We start from the raw sequence: 17470 nt of genomic DNA, 5'->3' as shown, positions 1-17470 counted from the left end.
TCCCTCCAGCTGTCCCCATCTCGCACACTACCACACCAGCATCGCGGCTGGTCAAGAACTCACGAGAGGAGTTGAGTGTTGAAGCTTTAAAACTTTATTCAAGCAGACAGCAGGTTACCCAGAAACAGCTTAACACCCCACACCACTCCGATGCCAGTGCTGCGCCAGGCATCCCAACATCCCAGCAGTCACGGTTGTGCTGCCCAGCCAGGAGACAGGCTTTGTCTTTCTCTGCCGGCTACAAAGCGCATGATTAACTCTGACATCAAGATGCATGCAAACACTACAGTGAGGACTCCCAGACAGCAGCTCCTAAATGCCATCCGGAGAAGTGTCACTAGGAAACAGTAACACAGATGGGGCTGTTCACATGCCTCAGGGACAGCAGGGTAGTTAAGAGCAGCAAGGAGTCACACAAGCTGGGGCGTGGAGCTTTGAGAGAGGTGAAAAAACTTGCCTTCAACACTGGTGAGCTCAGGGACCAGGCTGAGGGCTCATCCTTGCCTGTTCCTTGCAGAGGCCAGGCCTCTGTTCCAGCTGAACACTGTTCTTTCCCTCAAGGACTACTGCAGGGACTCAGGTCACTCACTTGGTTTAGGTTTAAATGCCAGAACTGTCTGCAGAGCACAGCGCTGGCAGCAACGAGCCAGTCGCTTTCTTGGGAACAGGCAGCAGAGTTCAGCAGGTGTCACACAGCAGCCACTGTTCAGCTTCAGGGCAGGCAGCAGAGGGGCACCATGAGAGAGACGCCACTCCACACACACCCAGGAGACAAGACTGCAGTTTACAGCAGGACCTGCACACACAGCAGCATCCCCCAGCCTTCAGGTACCACACATGCCTATCTAGAGCGGTGACCAGAGCCCTCCGGACAGCATTAGCTCCAGGCCCTACATTCACCTTTAACTCCCCAAGTCCTTGTAACAGATCCGAAGGAAGTTTACTAAATCACAGAGCACACAGTCTAACTAGCCTAGTTTCCACAAAACATTCAAGCACCAGCCCCGTGAATGGAGGCAGGAAGCCACTTCAAGACAGCACAGCTATTTGAAACAGTTCAGCCTACAGAGAAGGTAGAATATAGGGAAGCACATAACAGACCGAAGTTTGTATTTGCATCACCACAGGAGAGTGAAAAAATAGGACTGCAGGAAACTGATCCATGTTAGATACTAACCATCAAGCTTCGCAGATGACATTGCATGATAAGCATAGAACAATTATGGGAAACACTGTCCCCGATAATTACGTACACCCATAGTGCAACATATGGAGGTCACTGCCTCCGATATAACACTGTGGTAGGCAAAAACTACCTTGTTCTTTACACATTATGGAAGACACTGCCCCCGATAATGTCAGTTAGGTTTCATGATACATAAGGTACTGGAAGTTTGCAGGAAGCTGCCATTTAAATATTGGGCCAATACCTAATCTGAAGTAGTTTGTGTTGCCGCAGGTAGAGCAAGGGCTACACAGCAAGCTCCACCACTGCGGCCATGGGGAAAGCTGTGCTCCCTGTGAGAGCACACTGCATCCAGAAAGGGGTCCAAAGAGGGGTCTGAAACCCACAGAGGGGCATGGACACCACAGGGCAGCCAGATTTCTACTATTTCTGATTTTCAGCATTTCAAGGATCACTTTAGAGCACAACCTGGAGACTTGCTACCAGGTTTGCACATTCAGGTTTCTTCCAGAGGGGTGTTTTTGCCACAGAAAGCTTAATTGCTAGTTTTCCAAAACTCTGTTTTTTGAGGGACCTGTTTAGGTTATTTTAAATGCAAAGTTCCAGTATCATGTTTGATTGTAATAGCAGATGCTGCTTTATTCAAAAACGACAGTATAACTGTCATAATTATGGAAGGCACTGCTTCCGATAATTATCTTCTATAAAAAAACCACACCATTTATAGTGAACGCTGTCACTGATAAATAAATAAACAAATAAATATCTCAGTGCCAAACAAGAGCCATCCTGCAAAATGGCATCAGTCAGACAGGGTTTGGCCAGCAAGAGACTCGATTTCACAAAAGGCCCCACAGCAGCAAGGTCTGAAGTGCCAGTCTAGAGCCATTCCTCAATGCCGCAGGAGTCGCTGAGGTGCCTGCTAAGGATCTAAAAGGGGCATTAGATAATCTTTGGGTCATTTTCCCTGGGTATCGAGACCTGCCTTGGCAAAAGCAGGTCTGTAAGATGTTGGGGCTCTCCCGTTGAGTAAAGGCAGGCTGGGCACTTCAGAGCTTGCTGATAATCCAGCACTTGCTGATAATCCAGCACTTGCGGGCTATTACTAGGTTGGTTTATTTTTGAGCTACAGGTTGATCTCTGCAGCTCCCTGCCAGAAAAGGGATCCTCATTACAAGGGTTAAGAGGAATCCATTCCCCATTTTATCACTAGGTTTAGGAGGCCAACAATTAAAACCCTAAATAGATGAGGTACCTTCCCACTCAAGGTACCGGTTCAGGAGTCACCTGAGCTGTTGGTTCTCAAGTACACTGGAAAGCAAAGTCCCGCAAGCAGCTGTACACGACTGGTTTGTCAGATGGGAGCCTGGTCAGAGCAGATTTCATGATAATCCTAGTACCTGCTTTAAAACTGCCTCCTGTGAATTTGTCAAGTTGAGACTTAAATTTTATGCTCCACTTTGGTCAAAAAATATTTGTTGCCAGAGAATCTACAGAAAAATAATGCCATGTTAGGGAGTGGGTATCCCTAATCCTGTACCTTACGCAGGTGTTTGCCATGTCTAGAATTCGTTGTCTGTATCCCAGATATCACCCACTAAGGCATTGGCAGCTCCTTTAATGGTCCAGGTCACCAGGGCCAGCTGCTCTTTCAGCATGTTCACATCCACGCTGTCCCTGCTGGCTCTCAGCAGCTGCAGGTTTTCCAGCAGACTCTGCAGGGTGTGGGAGCCTCTGCCGAAGAAGATGTGGCGAAAGGGAGCATCTTTTGGCGAGAGGTACGGGGAGAGGAAGTCGTATTCCACCTGAAGTAGAGGTGCAAATTTAGGGTTATACCCTCACCTCCTCCACAGAGCTCCTGACCTCTGATCCCCAACCCAGCCCTTTCTCACTGCACCTCTGTGCAGTGCCAGACCCTCTCTCAATAACCGGTGAAGAAGTCAGTCACGCTGAAACTAAGCAAGGAAAGAGATACCAGTCTGCACATTGCCCATGGCGCACCTGAGGAAGAGGCCCATCCCAACCTTTCTTTCCTTCACAAGAAAAGGAAAACCAGTTGTACCCACCTTCATGATCCTGTCATTCAGGGCCCTGCGGACAATCTTGTTTTCCCTGTCACTGTTCGCAATGTCTCGTCTCAGTGTATCTGTAGCTCGCTGGAAGTCACCACGGGCAAAAAACAGCCAGTTCAAGGTCAGCCCCAGAGCCTGTGAGGGAGGAACTGTCAGCAAACCTGCTTTTCTTCTTTTGCTGCTTTCTTACCAAGAGAAAGCGTTGGGTTTGTTGTAGTCCCGTCCCATCGTCCCCGTCCCAGCCCCCCCCTCGCATTTAACCAAGTAGCAGAGCAAGTTCCTGGCAGGCTCCTTTGAGGTCACTGAGCCCAGTGACGTCTCTCCCCACCCACAGCTTCTTGTGAGCTCTCAGCAGAGGTGCAAATGAGATGCAGAGCTCCACTGTACTGCAAATGGTAACCAGACAAGAAACCATGCGTGTCCATTTCCTCAAGAGCTCACCACAGCCAGATTAGCTAAATCTTCTGACACAGTGACTCTGCCTGCACTGCTCTACAAAGAACATCAATTCCTGTCACAATTTGGTACACTCTGGTGCCCAAGGGAGGAAGATGTCCACCCTGCTGTATCCAATGACAGCAGAGCCTTATTAGCACATGGCCCCATAGCAGGGGTTCAATGCACTCAGAGACTTTCTTACCTTCACATCCCGATCGTAAGGAAAAAACTTCTCCTGGAATGCTAGCAATTCTTCACTGTATCGCTCGAAGTCCAGGTAAAGCTCGTGATCATGGGTCAACCTGAGAGCTATTTGTCCAGCAACTTCTGCAGCAGCACGCATAAGATCATACAACTTGTCAGTCATCTTCAGATTCTCCACAGTGTCCTCAGTAGTTCCCAAGAAGGGATATTCCTCATCTTTCTGCAAGAAGGCAGGCATTGAAGTTAGGCAAGACTGCTTCTTCAGCTAGCATTTCTTACCTCCCACTGCAGCTTGCTTGCCACTTCTACCACATCCCGTCTCCTTGGACTGCTAAGTAGCGAGACTTGGGCGAAATTTCAAAAGCACAGGGGAAGGGAATGGAGCTCCTGCATCTCATCCCTCCCAGTTTCCAGCAGTCAGCAGGATGCTCTACTACTCTGTTGGACACAAAGATATCTAGAGCTTTTTCCCCTGCCACAGCTGAATGCAGAAGTGCAGGCAGGCAAACCCCATCACCCAGTCTGGTATGTGCTGGCAGTACATGCCTTTCTTGGCAGGGTAACTCAAGTTTTTTGTGGAATAAGTCTGATGCTAACAAAATCATTCGTAAGCAGAGGAAGCCATTATCAGAAATGGTTCCCAGCTACACACCTTGCAGTAACAGAGCAGGCTGCCTGGCTGATGCCACTTTCTCCAGCCCCAAGCCGCAGCACCCCACCTGAACAGTCTGAATTAGTACTTGCTTTAGCCAACAGTACTGCTTCCCCAATGCACTTTGCTTGCTGACCAGCAGGCCACAGTACAGTCTTTCACTGAAGCAGCAACAGCATGACACTATTTAGTACTTTTACCTTCTGAAACATCGACATCTGAGTCTTCAGAAGAGCAAGTGCCTCCTCTCCCAACAAAATATGAGTGTTCAGGACTCTGGAACAGAGACCGTAGGCCAACCATGGCCCAGATGCTGCCTTTGCAGCAAGTATTGACACAACCACAAAGCTGTGTCAGATGTAGGTCCAGAGGCTACCTACATCTCCTCCCCTAGAAAGGCTCTTGCATGGACAAGGAGCTTAGGATAGCACCTTGTGTTCTGCCACCCTGAAGAGCAGATATCCTTACAACACTCTGCACAGAATGAGTACACCAGGCAGGTGGACAGCACTTACATTGCAGAAACCGAAGGAAACCACGGGGATTCCTGAGAAGGCCAGGAAAGGGAATGCTGCATTATCCAGACCAAGAGGAACACTGCAAAAGACAAGTACTGAGTAGTCACCAACTGGTTTGGACACACCAGGAGAAAAGCTGCAAGCTCTAGAGTTGAAGCTGTAAGCCAACTGGACTACCCTCTCTAGACAAGGCTGGTTTTGGCAAGGAATCTTGCCAAGCACTAAGGGCTCTCGTCCATTTCTGGCCACCTGTCTTTGGACAAGGCTGTTCTTGCTCTACAGAAAGGTGTCCGGGCTGCCTACAGGCAGACTGGGGCAGCACTAAGTGTAACAAGCTTACTGTTCACGCTTGCCTGATCCCACTGCAGCAGGTAGAGCCTCCCCCAAACAGCAGTATGACACTCCAGCACAAACAGCAGAGGCCATTTAGTTTGCTCCTTTATGGAGATTTGCTTTTCCAAAGAACAGGATGACAATACTTACACTGTTTTTACCCAGTCAGAGCCAACTCTGTCATACAGATATCCCGAATCCTTTGCTGGGTCCTTCACCTGCACAGAGATTAACAGTCACTGCACTTGTTCTGACCTCTGCTAGGGCTTCTAGGTCCATCCTGGAGCTTGCATTGCTGTACAGATGCCAGTCAGGCATCTCCTTTCTCCACGCAGTTCATGCAGAACAAGCATTCACCTCCCACTGAACTGTGGCATTTGCCAGTTTTAGATTCTGCACGTGTGAACTGCAATTCCGAGAGCCCAGCTGACTTCAGACAGGGCCCTCTGGAGTATCTCAGCCCTTTCTCCTATTCAGGGCCTTCTCCTCAGAAGGTGCCAGCTGGGAAAAATGAGCCAGCACAGCCGTGGCTGCTTTCCTTAAAGCCAGTCACCTTGATTAGCCCAAGACCCATCAACTCACCCCCTTCATAGTTCTTTCCAGCAACGTGTACAGCAGTGGGCTAGCAGATATCTTCATGTGGTTGAAGCCTGTAAAAAGACAAGGACATTTGACATGCTGGCACAATTAGCCACTACTGCTAGAGCTGCTCAGCCTTGTGACCCAGGAACAACTGATCTACAGGTTGCTGCCAAAAGATCTTCAGCAGACACAGCAGTCTACTGGGACCTAGCAGAGCTGCCTCCTTTTGGCTCAGGCTCTGCATACCTTTGGCACAGCCCCCATTCCTGGAGGTTAAGGGATATCAGTCAAGCTATTCTGGTCCCACTCAGTTTCAAGAAACTTAAGAGTAGGAGGTTACCTAGAACTGCAGCATCCAAGTTAATGTAAGTGAAGGCTTTGGCGTGCAGCGTTGCAGAGTATCCCTAGAACAAAACAAGTATTTTAAGATGAGCAGTAGCAGTACAACACCAGGAAATCACAACTGTGCAATCACCAAGCAGAAGTCCACCAAAGAAACAGTACCTCCAGCCATTCAGTAGCACCCACAGCTCCATACTCTCCTGCACTCCAGCTAGCAAAGATGATGCTGCGCCTTGGTTTGTAGCCACCTGCAAAGAGAGGGAGACTGAGATGTCTGCCCTTCCCCCATAGAGATGTAGATCAGCACTGAGGGCCTGGGGTGACTAATCTCTTGCTCCTTAGAGCTGAAGTGTTCTGGCTGCTGCAAACATGCACACTAGCGGATGCATGGACACTTCACCCTGACTCTCATGCTGCAGAGCTGTGTAAGAAAACCATGCTGTCTGCATTTCTCTCCTTTTTGGTTTAGCTGCCTGAGCCCAAAATGAACCCTAGAGACAGAAGCACTCACACTAAGTGCCACCATGCAGCCTCCACTGCACTAGCTGGTCAGCCACATCAGTATTTTCCCACCTTCAGGCCTGGCTGCCCAGCAAACAGCTCAAGTTTGAGGTTTGCACTGCGTGTTATCCACGGACATTTTTGCATTCAAGGAATACCAGATGCAAGCACGCAGTGGATGCAAGTGCTCAAAACAGGTAAGTTGTCTATGTTGGAAAAGCAACAGCTTTCCAGGAAGCTTAGTCAGATTCCCTATTGCCTTCCCTTAGGATTATTTTGCTGGACTCCCCAGTATTAACACATAGAGAATTAAACCTGCACCACACCTCCCACTCACATGCTTTTGCACAAGTATTTACCATTCTTCACTATGTCTGAGATCACACGGGCAAGTTCCAACAGTATGGCAGTTCCAACACCAGCCTTGGCTGCTCCTGGGCCCCAAGAGTCTCTCTGGGCTCCGATCACAACATATCGATCTATAAAAGAGACAACAAGATCTGAGCTGCAAGCTTCAGGTTGTAAACGCCACTTATCAAAAGAGCAACTTTGAGCCTTTGCTAGAAACACAATATGAAGTCTGACTCCTAAAAATCTGGCACACTGCTTGCTATCATTTAGCCTTTCTCTGGCAGTGTGGTTCAGCTTTTTCCTTGGCCCTTTGGGAAGGGTCTTGGTTCTGCTAAGGAAGTTGTTGTCTTTGTAGGAACAGCTGTCATCTGGTGATCACAGAAGAGGAAGGGTTCCCCTCAAGACTAAGCCACAATGCAGTTGCTGTTACCTGGTTCTTCAAATCCCTTGATAGCACCAAAGATGTTCAGAATCTTCTGGTCCACCATAACATTGTTCACACTCAATTTTACTGTCACGTTGGTCATGCTGCTCATTATCTTGCACCCCATGACCCCAGACTTCCACTCCAGAAGGCATTTATCTCCATCCATTTTGCTGAAGGGAAAAAGAGAGGTTCTCTGAATTCATTATACAGCTCTGACCTCATCTAGTTATCCTGTGAAGAAAGCAAGCCTACGGCTACAGATGCAGCTTTGTTTAGGACCTGCTCAGGAGATAGCCTGCAGTCCTGTACCACTGATTATGCAGGGAGAGGTCAGAGGCAGAAGCCAACAGAAATCCCAACACTAGCTTAAGTTCAGTCTTTAAGACATAAGACACGGACACAAGCAACATTTCTCCAGCCAGTTCCAGTAAGCGCTCACTGTGATACACAGCAGAGACCAGCAGAGAGCTCCCTGGGCTCACAGCACCTCAACATCATCCTCAGCTCCCCACGAGGGCCACAGCAGCCTAGCCTGCAAGCCAGGAGACACTATTACCTGTACAGTTTGCCTGCTGCTTGGCTAGAGATGGTCTGAACAGGGATGCGAGGTAGTCCAGAAGATTCTACTGGTGGGAACTGGGTGTGGTTGAAAGAAGGGAAGCCTGGGGTAAAAGGGTCTCCAGTTCCAAGGTGGGCCTGTAAAAAGCAAGAGGAGCCCCTCAAGTCTCAGAGAAGCCCAACAACTTTCATCTACACAAGGGTATGAAGCACTGCTGAGCCAGAGGCCTGCAGAAGGACTGCTGCAGTCCACAGCAAAAAAGGTTAACGAGAACACGAACAGGGGACCCAGCTGCATACTCACGTGTCCAAAGGGGACAAGTGCATCCGTGTTCTTGTAATCATAGGGATCCAGGTACATCAGGACACCAACTGCTCCTGCATCTTGGGCATTTGCAACCTGAAGCAAACAAGAACATTTACTGCACATCTGCACTGCAAGCAAGGGGAATTAAGGCCTGCCTCTGATATGCCACCAGTACAAACACTCTTGCAAGGTTAGATACCAGCTTGAAAAGTGGGAAGGGACTGAAGAACCAGTAACCACCCCTTGCGGAAGCACTTTTCAGCTCTGCCTGTGTCTTACATGCAGTCAGACTGTGCCTGCTTGTGCAGTCCTGCGCCCCAGCCTCCCCAGAAGCAGCCATCTCAGGGAGAACTCTGGGTCAGACATCTATAACAAGTTTGTGTACAGAACTTGGATCCTTTAGGCTGCTTGCCTATTTGGTTCTACTTGCTATACACAGAGAACATTACAGCAACATGCAAGCCAGCTGACTGGGCATGCAGTGCCACCACCTTCACCCAGACCAAGCAAGACACTGCAGCCAAAATTTAAAAGTATCTGGCTGCAGCAACACGAGGTGTTCTGAAGGCAAGGCTATTCTGCTTCTAGCAGCTCTGTTGCTGCATCCAGCAACATCATATAGCCCACAGGCTGCCTCCATCACTCTCGATGCTTGGCTGTCCCAGCAAGACTGCCAGAGGACAAGAATGCCATGATGAATGGTAACCAGCTCTGTTCAGTCTTGGTGTCCAGATCTGCACGTGGAAGCTTAGTGCATACACACAAGACCAGATCTGCAGGGACAAGCCTACAAACACAAGTTCTAGAGACCTGGACAAAGACACGCCTTTAAACCTCAAAGAGGAAGAAACATGGCTTCCTGCTGCCACATTTGGCCAGGCTTTGGGGCATGGACTGCTTTACCTTCTCAGCAAGGGTTATCTTTCCAGCTCTGAAGATGAGTATAGCTCCATTCAGTGAAACACCCAGCTTCTCTAACTTCTGAAAATCAGCTTTCAGTCCATAGTTCACATGAACTGGTTTGCCCTGGGACAGAAACACTGGTTAGAAATGCAACAATCTTATGTCAGTAAGGTACTTGATACAGCCTACAGAGTCACAGTACAAGTGACTCCCGTACCAGCAACTCCCGCTAACAGTGGGGTGTTCAAGCTCAATCATGTAGACTGATCACATGCAACATGCCTGCTTGAACAACACTTCTGACACACTTCCAGTCAGGATCCCAGCACAGAAGTGTAAACAGTTACTTTCACTTCCTGCTGAAAACATGGGCCTGCTCCTCATTGAATTCTCCCTGCCACCACCCCAGGTCTCTAACTGGGGATGGCTTATACACTTTGTATCTCAAAGGTACATATTTTGAACACTGCCACCCGGTAAGCACATAAGCACATTTCCCAGATCTTCCTGAGGTCACTTACAACAACTGAGCCAGTCTTGCTGTATGCTATGTATGCGTTGGGACTCTCCAGTTCCTCCTCTTCACCATTTTGCAGAATAGACACTCTGTTGTTGCTGCTGTTAAAAGTAAAGAGACAGTGTTATGTTCTTTCATACATACACTCCGTATTTAACTAGCTCCCATATTTCAGCAATTACAATCAACTCAATGTAGAGCCTGAAGCAGGCAGACTCATCCCAGTACTTCCATGCAAGAGTACCTGGGGTTGTTCAGAGACATTAATGAAGGCTAATTTCTAAGACAAGTGTCCTGGGTTTAGCAGAAAGAATCTGCGCTTCCAGGCCTCTGAGTCACCTCCTAAGAGAAGCTAAGCAAATTTGTTTCCCCCCCCACCAACACAAAGAGGGCAAGTAAGACAAAGGTGTTAGCTGTCAGCCAACACAGTGCCCGTTCATACCCTCCTGAGCTACAACAGAAGCCACTGCCAGGTCCACAACACCCATCTGAGTGACAAGACAGCGCCCACACCCACGGTTTTACTCACAAGCAATATGCCCTTCAGCCTAGTTTTCACTCAAGTTTGTTTTCTCTCTACTTCCTAAGCATGCTTTGAGGAACCGGCTGCCCCAGGAAAAATCCACAGGGCTGCTACCAGACTCTCCGGACTTTTGAATCTTGAGAAGAGACAAAAGCACCTATTGCTTGACTAGCTTGAGGCCTTCTTTGGAGAGCGGTAACTAGCTCACAATTTTAGTACTGCTTTCAGCAGAAATCATGTCTTTGCTCAAGACCACAGATATCTATGCTGCAATGAAGAGATCTGCACCTCTTCATTAACGTACCTGCCTTTGACCTGCAGCTTAATGTAGTGCTCGTCGTTCCAGACTTCATCCAAGTGGAAGCTGTTAAACTGGTCATGAATGTAGCTGGCAGCCTTCTCATCTTCGATCTGTCCAGCTTCAAAAGAGTCCTTGTTTGCTCTTTGCCTGTAGGTAACAGATAATAGCTTATGCTACAGCACTGGGTTGCACTGCAGTGCTGCAGCCTGCAAACCCAAGTTGGATGGGCCATTTAAGCCCATGTTTAAACCACAATACTACCCCCCCCACCACCATCTTTAAGGCTCTTGCTCTCCAGAAGAGCTTGAGGAGTTCTGCTCACAGGATGTGCCTCTCATAGCTGTAGTTAAGCCTTCTGGACCTGTTACCTCAAGCTGTCCTCAAGACGTCTGGCTGACAGCTTTCCTGACAACAGAGTTCTGAGGTCAGGCCAGTATAAGACAGGCGGTCCAGGAACCTCTTCTTCCTCAGTTTCATCCTCCGTTAAGTAAGATGCAGTAGGAGTCATCTCACACTTGCCACTTCCATCCAGACACCTGCTAGCCTTCTGCATTCGTCCACGATAACTCAAGTAGCCAATCAGAAACCCTACAGACAGAAGAGGTATTTTTTTTGTGCTGCAGATGACTAAACCAGCCCCACACCACACAAGTGCATTCAAAGCAGCTTCACGGTTGAGATGCATCTCTGCTCTCACACCATTTTTGACAAGCTAGCATGGCTAAGGACAGACATGACTATGCAGCCTGATACTGTGACCGAGCTGGCATGTTTTAAGGTACACTGTAAACCTGATCTTGTGCTTGGCAGAGTCCATCCAGCACCACTTTGGAAGAAGAATGCTTACTTTAGTCCAGAGTCAGGGTTAAAACTCTTGAGACAAGCACCAGAGGCTTTACTGACATGTTGAGCCATATCACTAGAAAAGTGTTAGTTAATCAAGGGAAAACCAGTACACTTGCCACATGGACCGGTTTAAACTTCAGCTAAGTTCCACTGCCAAATTTCACACTTCTTTGTGCCAATTCTGTACCATAAGTCTGAGACAGACATACTTAGTGACAAGAGGCTGCAGCCTGGATTCAGGCTCTTTAATTATCTCATGAACCAATACAGAGCCAAATGTTAATGGCCTCAGATATGCTCAACACCAGAACCACTTCACGCAGCTGTCTCCCACCCTTCCTTACCAATCAAAAGGAGGAGGAGAGCTGCAATGACTAGGAAGCAGAGGTTCTTGACGCTCCTCCGTGGAGGCATGCTGGCATGCATATGCTCTTGTCTCCCAATTTCCCCTCCTTCCTCATCATCAGCTGACAGCTTCATCTCCACATGGCTGTTGTCTCCATCCATTTGCCGGGCAATGCTGAAGCGCGTGTATGACATTGGCTCGCCACCAAACTGTATCAAAAGACAGTCATGCGATGGAAGAGTGTTACATCAGCCTACATACAGTCCCTGCAGCCAGCTGCACCCATACTCCAAATCAGATAAGCTGTATTTGTATTTGTTCACCTGAAACTGCTGCAGCACAGCCTGAGCATTTATCTTTCAGTAAATCGGGCTGGCTCCTTCGAACAGTTAGACTTAGACCCAATACGGGGTCTCCAGGGCCTATTTAGCATCTGTTTGCCCTACACAAGTTCAAAGCAACACTGGTCAAAGTCTAGCTTGGAGTCCACTTCAGATATGACACAGTCAATGGCATCAGCATTTCCCACATTACTGCATGGCAAAGGCTGACTCAAGCAGAAACTCCTGGTCTTAATCAGGAGCACATCGATCTGACTTGAACATGTGCAGTTTGCACAGAAAGGAACTTTGCTCAGCACAGAAGAAAGGGAAGGCAACTCCTGTATGGCTGTGCCTTTGAGCCACATCCACTTTCATGTAAATACTCTCATGCAACATCTAGATGGTCTTGTGTTTAACAGCCTGGGCTACTCTTAAATTACGCTACTGATGAGTTTTATGAAGCTGCTACGCTGAAGAGAGATGACCCATTGGAACCCTGCTACCTCAGCTAACATGAAAGCTGAGGACACACCTCCTGCATCCACCAGCAACTGGCACCATTCAGCAAGTGTTTATCAGTGCCTGAGCAGAGCAGCTTCCAGCCTGGAGCCCACTTTTCTGAACAGCTGCAACACACAGTCCACAGAACAGCAGCCCATGCACAAGGCAGTTGCTCAGATTAACAGCCAGTTAAACTAAATTCCAGCTAAACTCAATTCCAGGAGTAGCCAGGCACTGCGCAGAACCACTCGGCTCCCAGTAGAGCTGCTGAACTTGCCTGTGGCCATGGCTTTGTTGGGGACAGGCAGGAGACTGGCTAAAAGGCCAGAGGAATAGTTTTGGGAGCAACAGTCCTGCAGCCCCTCTCCACAGTACTGGAGAAGTGGCTGGTTGCAAGCACCCAAGCCCTGTTACAATATCTATACCTCTTTCACAGTTCTCAGCTTGCTCTCTAACTGCAAGTGAGGGGCTGAAGGTGCAGAGACCATATATCAGCTTGGCTGGTAAAAACGATACCATGTAATTTCAGACCTGCAGTTCCATCCTGACGCATGCTACCGGCGATGAAGTGGCTGGCTGCTCACGTTTCAGAAAGCACAACACAGCAGCCTGTCCTACAGTGCCCCTGCTCAGCTGCTTGATAGCTCAGCTTCCCTCACCCTTTGCAGAGGACATGCTTCAACCCCACATATCCTTCACACTTGTGCAGAGACCAAACCATCACACTTGCAGGCCTAGCCTAGGGTCATTTCACAGTCCAAGCTCTCTAGGACCTGCAGGCTTGTCTGAGCACATTTGTTTCAAAGCACATTACATTCAAAAGCTGGACTTGTGGTTGAATTCCCACCCCCAAAGTAACATAATACAACACATGTTGATTGTCCCGATAGGAATTTATCAGCTTCCTCAGCAGCACTTCCTCCTGGAACATTGTTCAAGGCTTGCCCCCCCCTCCTTATCAGCTTCCTGAGAGACCCAAGACACTGTAGCAGTTACCGATAACCAAACAGCACTGAACTGTGTAAGCCACTCCCTTATCATGGCCAGCTAGTTACAGTGACATCTGGCTCACAACCCACACAGTAGCACCCAACACTGCTTTGGATTTCTCATCTTCCCCAATACAGACACACACGTGGTTGAACCTTTCTTCTTGCAATACCAGCAGCCCACCAAGAGACAAACAGCATAGGGAGCTGTGTCTTCTTACCAAGTTAGAGATTGCTGCTCTGGCATGGTCCATTGCCTTCTGGAGGAGTACCCACCAACTTGACCAAAGCCCTGGAAGTACAGAACACAAGCAGTCAAGTCACACTGTTCCTCTGCCATTACATAAGATATCCAAGGTCACTGTCACCAGTACAACACTTGCCCATGGATTTTACATGCACGCTTCTAAGTAAGTCACAATGGTAAAAGTTCACATACTCCCACTGCAAATATCAGTTCTGATGAACAAACTGACCCCTTCTATAACTCCGGTGACTGGGGATGGGGACGGTGTGCATATAAATGAGGAATACAGTCTCAAATGGCTGATTTCAGCCAAGAGTCTTATTAACAGTAGGGGCACCTCCACTCAGGGAATGCTGGCAAGAGGCACTGCTCGGCTGTGACAACACACACCACATATCTAAGGTTCCTGGAGTCCATCTCACTGACAGGATGGAGATGAGTCCGACTATTAGCCAGAAGTGGCTCAATGCCGTTAACTCAAAGCAGGACAAAACCCAACACTGCCAAAACACTTCCAACTGCAAAGTCTCTTCTAGATGGCTATATTCTTTACCGCTTTATGAATGCAGTCTGAGTTCTGCGCAATATCCCAGAGTAGCCAAAAGCAACTCTTCAAAAAGCATTCTGATCATCTGGGTTTCTCTAGACAGTAAATTTATCTGCTGCAACTCAATTACTTCAGCATTTCTTCCTGAACAGATGCTGGAAAAAGCTTTGCAAGTCAGTGACCAGACAGCTTGGGCTGGGGCAGGTGCTTAGGTTGTGAGCATGCAGCTTGAGTATGCCCTCAAGCTCTGCTGCTAAGAAATGACTTTGAACTGGTCTTTGGGTGCATGTGGATTAGCTTTACACCTGGGAGCTCTGAAATATAAGCAGGCTTTATTTGGAGTTCAAAGGCTAAAAGTGGCCATCCCCTCATTTCACCTTCACCTTTCACTCAGGGCAAGAGTACACAGAGTTGTACCCCGAGCAGCTTTTCCAAGTGACAATCTGAGGCCTAGGCTCCCAGCTGGCAGGCGGGGAACAACAGAGCATGCATTAAAGACACACGAGCTAACCGAGGCGAACAGCCAGGGAAGCACAATGGCCTGGGGCCATCACACCTGGCAGGGATGCTCCCTACTCCCAGAGGAGCACAGGGTCCCCCTGAGCCCCTCATAGCCCAAACCCCTTCACAGCCAGGCCAGGCAGAGAGCCAGCCCTTCGGGCACCTAACGGGGAAGGGACGCTCCCCTCCTCCCCCCACGCAGCCCGGGGGGCGGCCAACAACCGCGACCCCTCAAAGATGAGGGGAGCAGGAGAAAGAACCAATAAATAAAAGCACAGCAGTAGGCCCCCGCGAGGGGCTGGGCGGGCCCGGTATCGCGGGCAGGGCCCGGCTGCGGGCTGCCCGATAAGCGGGCCGGCCGATAGGCCGCCCGCCGAGGGCACGTCTCCCCTCCACAGCAGGGCCCTGCCCGCCTTGAAGGTCAGACGGTTATGGCAGCCTGCGCCGCGGCCACGTGCTTGCGCGCACGCCCCGCCGCCAACGGGACTGCCGCTGCTGCTGCTGCCGCTACTGCACCGGCAGCGCGGGCCCCGCGGCCCTCGCGCCGCGCTACCTCTCCCCGCCTCGCCTCCCGGCGGCCGCCACGCGTTCCCCCGCCCGCCCGCCTGCCCCCGCCTGCCCCCGCCCGCCCAGCTGCCCACCGCTGCTCACCCGCGCCCCGCTGCCCACCGCCGCCCCGCTGCCCACCGCTGCCCACCGCTGCCCACCGCTGCCCACCGCCGCCCCCGTGCTCCCCGCTGCTCACCGCCGCCCCGCTCGCTCGCCCGCCGCGCCGAGACCCAACTGCTGCCGCGGCCGCCGCGACGCGGCCCTACCCCAGCCCTGCGCGCCCCGCCCCTGCGCGCCGCGGGGCCAATCAGCGCGCCCGCCGCAGCCACCGGCGCGCGCGGCAGCGCTCGCCCCGCCTCGGGGTCGTTGAGGGGAGCTCGCAGCCTGTGCCCGGTTGGCTCCTGCCCAGGCCCGGCCCGTTCTGGTGTGCTTGGGCCCCGCACCGCGGAGGGGAGCGCCCCCGGCCCGGCGGCCCGCTGCCGCCGCTGCGCTGCTGCGCTGCTGCGCTGCCGGGCTGCCGGAGCCGCCCCCGCCGGGGGAAGGGATGTAAGGAAGCCGCATTCTGTCAGAGTTGTTCCTGGGTGCCCCACGGTTAGGGCTAGAGGCAGCACGGACGGCAGCCTCCCGCACAGGGAAGGCGGGAGAGCACCTCTTTAGGTGTTCATACTGTGGACGGGTGTGCGCTTACCGCAGTATGCGGCGGCCGAAAGAAGGATCGGGTCACTGCTTGGGCATTCCACCCTCTCTGTTTTGAGGGAAGAAAGCAGGAAGAATATTTTTCTCCCTGGGTGATGCAAACCAAACGCAGGGCTCGCTCTGGCTTGGGAAGTGCTCAGCGCCTTCGGGTCCCAGCAAGTCATGCATGCTCAGGGCTGCCTTTTTAGACCTGAGCAAGCAGAGGCACCCGGGGTGCCTTTCCTTCACGTTGAGGTTTCTGTTTTGTTTGCACGGTGAGAAGTGTCAAGCCTCGACGAGCGCCAGCTGCAGTAGCGCACAGAAGCACAGGCAGCCCCTCCGGTCCTCACCCCAGCCCTCTCCCTGGGGCAGGCAGAGTGACCCCATTCCACGGTGGGAGCTCCCCTGTGTGCAGAGCTTGGTTTTAATAGCCAGCAGGTGCAGAGTGGTGAGGTCCCCTGGTTCGTTTCTGAGGAACTTGAAGGAGAAGTAGAATGCATTGGTCATTTGACAGAATGAAGTTCTAGCACGCATCTTTCAGTAGGCTTCGTAAGGTGGAGCAATGGGTAAAGAGGCAGCCCAGTGTTTTTAGAGTGAAAGTGGTAAATAATATAATGGGGAGTGTTTAGGAAACCCATAAACCACCCGTGCCCTTTGCAAGTAAGTCTGTCTCCAGCTGTGAGTGTGATGCTGGGTTGAGGCTTGCAGCTTGGCAAGGCACTGAATGGGCTGTGAAAGGAGCTCCCCCTGCCAGGGGCTCTCTCTGCCATAGATTCCCAAGGACTACCAGGGCTGTGATAATTGCTCTGCTTCCTTTCACCTGATGGCTGATCTCATACAGACCCCAACTAAATGGACCCTGCAGAACATCTTGCCCTCCTCAAACACCCACTGATGTTTGCTTCCTCAAGCATTGCCCACGGTCATTAGTGGGCCTTGGCTGTGGTTGCAGCTGCCTCTGCCCTGTTTGGGCTCCAGCATGAGCAGAGGTCACTGTTTCCATGCTCGGTTCTTCAGCTCAGGGCATCCCTCAAAGGCATGACAGAAGCAGGGACTGCTTCAAGGTTTGTGTGTGTGCCTGCAATGCTGTGCCGATTTGCCCCTTGCTCATTAAAGAAAATAAATTGGTAGGCCTGGATTATTGCCTCAAATCCTCTCCCAGGAAAGAAGGACGGGAGCAGAAAGTTTGTAGTTTGTCAGAACACATGACTGCAAAGAGGATTATGCTTTG

At 50.6% G+C, this 17470-nt stretch overlaps 1 protein-coding gene across 2 annotated transcripts; it reads right to left on the bottom strand.

Annotated features, from left to right (window-relative positions):
- Positions 1–78: 78 nt before the first annotated feature.
- TFRC (transferrin receptor) lies at positions 79–15827 on the bottom strand. Of its 2 annotated transcripts, none has more exons than XM_065674302.1 (19): positions 15761–15827; positions 13942–14012; positions 11906–12116; positions 11084–11303; positions 10719–10862; positions 9896–9992; positions 9375–9497; positions 8469–8564; positions 8163–8302; positions 7610–7776; positions 7188–7307; positions 6490–6575; positions 6326–6389; positions 5986–6053; positions 5554–5621; positions 5068–5149; positions 3899–4120; positions 3253–3393; positions 79–2991 (listed from the first exon to the last, which is right to left on the bottom strand). In XM_065674302.1, exons 2-19 carry the CDS (start codon positions 13972–13974, stop codon positions 2749–2751), a joined length of 2325 nt encoding a protein of 774 aa, XP_065530374.1. In that variant the 5' UTR covers positions 13975–14012; positions 15761–15827; the 3' UTR covers positions 79–2748. The 2 variants fall into 2 exon arrangements, with proteins under 2 accessions (XP_065530374.1, XP_065530375.1); XM_065674303.1 differs by lacking the exon at positions 15761–15827 and adding an exon at positions 15685–15690.
- Positions 15828–17470: the final 1643 nt, after the last annotated feature.

Source organism: Lathamus discolor, chromosome 3, assembly GCF_037157495.1.
Source record: "Lathamus discolor isolate bLatDis1 chromosome 3, bLatDis1.hap1, whole genome shotgun sequence".
NCBI lineage: Eukaryota > Metazoa > Chordata > Aves > Psittaciformes > Psittacidae > Lathamus > Lathamus discolor.
This window is presented reverse-complemented; position numbering and strand designations above follow the sequence as displayed.